The sequence below is a fragment of the Micropterus dolomieu genome, linkage group LG09 (genome assembly GCF_021292245.1).
Source record: "Micropterus dolomieu isolate WLL.071019.BEF.003 ecotype Adirondacks linkage group LG09, ASM2129224v1, whole genome shotgun sequence".
NCBI lineage: Eukaryota > Metazoa > Chordata > Actinopteri > Centrarchiformes > Centrarchidae > Micropterus > Micropterus dolomieu.
In genome coordinates this window covers 3,021,428-3,027,263 of record NC_060158.1, presented here as the reverse complement: position 1 = coordinate 3,027,263, position 5,836 = coordinate 3,021,428, and the positions used below count along the sequence as shown (strand labels likewise).

Here is a 5,836-nt window from a genome sequence, read left to right as displayed (position 1 = left end):
ATCCTCAAATAAACTATTGCTCTGTAGAAAGTCACACAGCTGTTTAGCAACTGCTTTCTCCAGAACCTTAGAGAGAAATGGAAGGTTAGATATAGGTCTATAGTTGGCTAAAACATCCGGATCAAGTTTGGGCTTTTTCAGAAGAGGTTTAATTACAGCTACTTTAAAGTACTGTGGTACATAGCCTGTTGATAAAGATAGATTGATCATATCTAGTACAGAGGTGCTGACTAAGGGTAAAACATCTTTAAGCAGCCTAGTCGGGATGGGGTCTAAGAGGCAGGTTGATGGTTTAGATGAAGAAATTATTGAAGTTAGTTGGTAAAGATTGAGGGAAGCAAAACAGTCTAAACATATATCTGGTTCTACAGCTGTTTCTAAGGTTCCTGAGTTAAGAGATAAGTCGGTGCCAGTTGAGGGCAGGTCTTGGTGAATTTTGTTTCTAATAGTTAGAATTTTATCATTAAAGAAGCTCATGAAGTCGTAACTACTGAGAGCTATGGGAATACTTGGCTCAATAGAGCTGTGACTCTCTGTCAGCCTGGCTACAGTGCTGAAAATAAACCTGGGGTTGTTCCTATTTTCCTCTATTAATGACGAGTAGTACGCTGCTCTGGCATTACGGAGGGCCTTCCTATAAGTTTTAAGACTATCTTGCCAAATTATACGAGAATTTTCCACTTTGGTGGAACGCCAATTCCTCTCAAGTTTCCGCGATATTTGCTTTAATTTGTGAGTTTCAGTATTATACCATGGAGCTAACCGTCTTTGTTTTAGTATTTTCTTTTTTAGAGGGGCTACAGAGTCGAGTGTCATTCGCAGCGAGCCTGCAGCACTATCAGACAAACATCTTGTATAGAAATTTTTGCCCAATGGCGTGTAGTTCAGCAATACAAACTCAAAAGTTATCAAACAGTGGTCAGATAAAGAGGGATTCTGTGGGAACACTATTAAATGTTCAATTTCAATACCATATACCACAACACGGTCGAGGGTGTGGTTAAAACAGTGAGTCGGTTCATGAACACGCTGAGAGAAGCCAATGGAATCTAACAGAGATAAACGCAGTACTAAAGCTGTCATTCTCAACGTCCACATGAATATTAAAATCCCCTACAATAATAACTTTGTCCATTTTAAGGACCAAAGTTGACAAAAACTCTGCAAATTCAGATAAGAATTCAGAGTACGGACCAGGTGCTCGGTACACTATAACGAAAAGAATTGGTTGCAGTGATTTCCAACTTGGGTGTGAAAGAAGAAGAACAAGGCTTTCATATGAGTTATAGTTTAGTTTAGGTTTAGAGCTGATTAACAGGCTAGAGTCGAAGATAGCTGCAACTCCACCTCCTCGGCCTGTGCCTCGAGGAATGTGAGTATTAATATGACTGGGAGGGGTGGATTCATTTAGGCTAACATATTCTCCATCACCCAGCCAGGTTTCAGTAAGACAAAATAAATCAATATCATAATCTGATATTAGTTCATTTACTAGTACACCTTTAGAAGAGAGAGATCTGATGTTTAAGAGTCCACATTAAATTTTCCTATTAGTTTGCACTATTGCTCTTGTGGTTTTAATTTTTATGAGGTTTTTATGCACAGCTCCTCTTCTGTTTACCTTTTAACTCCTGAAATGGAGGATCAGAGAAGTGTGTTAGACTGCGACTCTGCGTAGGGTTTTGGGTGGGTAACTGCTGAAAAAGAAGGGCAGAGAAGTGTGTTAAACTGCGACTCTGCCTCCTGGTCTCAACTCTTGGTTGTCATGGATTTGGTCCACTAATAAACTTGGCCAGATTTCTAGAAATGAGAGCTGCTCCTTCCCAAGTGGGATGGATGCCGTCTCTCCGAATCAGACCAGGTCTTCCCCAGAACGTCTGCCAATGATCTACAAAGCCCACATCGACAAACAGCGGCGGAATGACGACATGCGGCTATACATGTCATCACTGGTCAGATTTGGCAGGGGTCCAGAGAAAACTACGGTGTCCGACATTGTTTTTGCATATGTATAAAAAATTTGACCACACGCTTGATATGAGTCATTTTTTGTCTCTTTATCTTTGTTATTTTATCTCTTTATCTCAGTTTCAGGTTGAAATATTTTTTAAACTTCAGTTGAAGGTCATCTTAATGCTCTCGCCTTCATCACAGAAACCTGCAGAGTGGAAGACAAAGAGAAAGAAATCAGTTCTGTCTGATTGCACACATCCTGATTACATTGTTCGATCAGACAGGTTTAAAGGTCGAGCACCGTTCTTGGGGTCGTAGTGGTAGTCTGGTTCTCCGGAGAAGCCGAGGCAGCTTGCCTGCTGCTTGAAACGCTCTAAGTCTGAGTCCTTCAAGATCGACTCGCTGCCTGGAAACAACAAAAACAAAATGGATGAATGTTTCGGATAGGAAATGAGTTAGTTACTCTCTCTGGTTTGTTCCATCCTACCCAGCAGATAAACAGCCCGATTGGTGACCTCCTCCTCTGGAAAGGTGCCACCAATTTTCAGAAGTTGAGGAATCTTGTTGAGGTTTCTGGCGGTGTTGTTGATGCTGAAGACCAGACAGCCTTGGCAGCTTGGCAGCACGTGGAACTCAGAGGTGAAGTTAGGTACTGGGGACAGAAACAAATTTCTAAAATTCTAACACAACACCGGCAATGTCTGTTGGAAACCGATGATTTAGCTCGTACACCTCACAACCGGATCTCAAGCAAGGAACTAGAAGTGTTGCTGATTATTCAGTAGAATTTAGGATGCTAGCAGCTGACTCCGGCTGGAATGATGCAGCTCTCAGGGAGGTATTTAGGAAGGGGCTTAGTTAGAGGGTCAAGGACAAGCTAGCCTCCCGAGACGAACCCACCAGTTTAAATTCACTCATCTCTTTGTCGACTCAACAACCGCCTGCATGAGCAGCAGAAGGAACTCTCCCATCAGCCAACTCTGGCCTCTCCTCTTTGCCACAACACCCACAAACCTTTGTTTCCCCCGAGGTTCGAACTCCAGCTCCGGTATCACTTCCAGCCCTCGTTCCTGAACACGAACCCTTGCAGCTAGGACGGGCCCGCCTGTCCCAGGAGGAATGCTTCCACCGGCATAGTTCTGGTGAATATCTTTACTAACCTCTGTTAAACCTCAGTTTCCCTGGTCTTCTAAAGCCCAAGGAGCCTTTGCCAAGTTCAAAAACCAGTCCACCCCCCTGTGCCCGCCATCCAAACCCCCTCCTTCCGGCTGGGTCGTCAACGACTATCCTGACTACAATGTCTGGTGCCTGTTGGATGTGTGACGATGGGGTAGAGGTAGCCGCTTATGTTGTCATCCACCCTGAAAGAATAGCTAAATCGGGTGTAATGTCAAACTGCTTAAGCGATCATTCTGTCATATTTTGTGTGTGGAAAATTAAAATTCCAAGCTCTCCTCCCAGATTTATTAGAGCGAGACAATGTAAGAACATTAATGTTCATCGTTTTATTCAGGACCTAATTGCAATGAGGTGGGAGAGATTTCAGTTAATTCCTTATGTTGATGACGCATGGACCTTTTTTCATTCAGAAATTACTAATGTAATTAATAAACATGCTCCCATGAAAACAAGTAGGGCCGAAGGCAGGCATTTACCCTGGATCAGCTCTAATCTAACAAGTCTTTTTAAACAAAGGGATAAAGCCTGGGCCAAATATCGTTCTTCAAAAGATTCTACTGACTGGGAAAATTTCAGATACCTCAGGAACCTATGCAAGACAAAAACAAGGAACGTCAAATCCAGTTACTATTAAGATAGTTTCTGTCAAGATTTTCATAATCCTAGACAGTTCTGGAATCATTTGAATCAAATTCTTAATAAAACAAAAAAAAGTTCTATAAATCAGATAAAAATAAATAATGAAATTATTTTAGACCCAGTACTTATTTCTGAGGCTTTTAATCAGCATTTCTCTTCCATTTGGTTCCCATCACTTTAATTCCTATGAGATGGCTGGTACCTCAAACTTAACTGATACTAATAGTTATTTTTCTTTTAGTAAAATCTCTCCAGTTGATGTTTTTCATGCCATTTGTGAGCTAAAAGAAAACAGTAATGTGAGTCCTGATGGTCTAGAAGCAAAATTTGTGAAACTTGCTGCTCATGTATTAATGTATCCTCTTGCAGACTTATTTAACTTATCTCTATCTAATTGTGCAATCCCCTTCATATTGAAATGTGCATTACTCCTCTTTTGAAAGATGCCGATAGATCTGATGTGAACAATTTCCGTCCAATTTCTATTATTTGTACTACTGCAAAAAAATTATATAGTAACTTACTTATAATCATTTATCAAAGTACATGTCAATTCAATATTTTATCTCCATCACAATCTGGTGTTAGACCTAATTTTTCCACGACTACCGCTCTACTTAAGTTCACAAATGATGTGTTCTCATCCTTTGATAAATCCCAATTCACAGGTGCAATCTTTATTGATCTTACTAAGGCTTTTGATTTGATTGATCACTATCTTCTTCTTGATAAGCTCTATTCCATTGGTTTGAATCAAAATGCTCTTCTTTGGTTTAACTCTTATCTTCATAGCAGACGTCAGTGTGTTGTTTTTCAGGGCTGCCAGTCCGACTATCTACTTGTAGATAAAGGTGTCCCACAAGGCTCCACCTTAGGACCACTTCTTTTTATTATTTTTATTAATGACTTCCCTCATATGTGCTCTAATTCTTTTTTCATCTATATGCTGATGACACTGTTATTTATACCTTCAACTCAGATCTACTATAAATTCAGAATTCCTTACAATCTGACTTCAACGTGGTACAAAAATGGCTTGATAGTAACAAACTTATACTGAATAGGAAGAAGTCATGTTGCATGTTGTTTGGAACTCGACATAGTCGTGTATACTCCTCTGAGTTTGATAACGGTTCTATTAATCATTTCACTCTTCCTGTCAGAAAAAGAATAGTTTCTCAGATGATACTGTGATACTGTGTGTCGCTTTGGATAAAAGCGTCACCTAAATGATACTGCCTATTATTGATTATGCTGACATTATAATATGAATATAATATGAAGCTAAAATAGGAGTAATCTCGCCTTGTTATATTTCTGACCTTTTAGTCCCATACACACCAGCACGTACCTTGAGATCCTCGGGCAGAAGTCTGTTGTCTGTTCCAGAGTCTCGACTGAAAACTAAAGGGGACAGAGCGTTTGCTGTCAGGGCCCCGAGGCTCTGGAACAGCCTGCCCGAGGAAATCAGGTCGGCTGAGTCAGTGAACTCTTTTAAGTCCCTTCTTAAAACATACTTTTATAGGAGAGCCTTTCCCGATCTTATTTGACTTTATTTTATCCCTTTTATTTTATTGTATTTTACTAATTTTATATTTATCTTAAACGTATATTTTATTCTTTTCAATGTTTTCATGCTTTTATCTTGTATTGTTTTTGTATTATTGTCTCTTGGGAATTATTAGGGCCCGAGCACGACCGTGTGAGGTCCCTATTGAATCTGCTCGGATTATATTTTTTTTTTTTTTTTTTTTTTTTTTTTTTTTTTTTTTTTTTTTTCTGCAAAGTAGGCCCAACTGACATGGCCTAAACATACTCGAAAACTCACCAAAATTTGCAAACATGTCAGAACCGGTGAAAAATTTCGTATTCTACAAGTTTCGCACATGGGCGTGGCAAAATGACTCGCTAGCGCCACCTTGAAAATTAGAAATGATTAGCCCCTCGTTCACGTTCAACCTACATGTACGAAATTTTCTGGGGACATGTATCGTATCAAGACGCACAAAAAAGCCTCAAGAACCCATAGCCTAAAGTCAACAGGAAGTCGGCCATTTTGAATTTT

The 5,836-nt window shown here is 39.9% G+C and overlaps 1 protein-coding gene across 1 annotated transcript in view; it reads right to left on the bottom strand.

The window, feature by feature from the left end:
* Positions 1-2,046: 2,046 nt before the first annotated feature.
* The window catches only part of LOC123976598, a 7,334-nt gene continuing 3,544 nt past the window's right edge, over positions 2,047-5,836 (bottom strand). The window contains exons 4-6 of the mRNA XM_046058903.1: positions 2,441-2,605; positions 2,255-2,359; positions 2,047-2,158 (exon numbers count right to left, since the gene is read on the bottom strand). Of these exons, the coding sequence (XP_045914859.1) occupies positions 2,115-2,158; positions 2,255-2,359; positions 2,441-2,605 (314 nt within the window). The 3' untranslated portion in view covers positions 2,047-2,114. The remainder of the gene's footprint in view (positions 2,159-2,254; positions 2,360-2,440; positions 2,606-5,836) is intronic.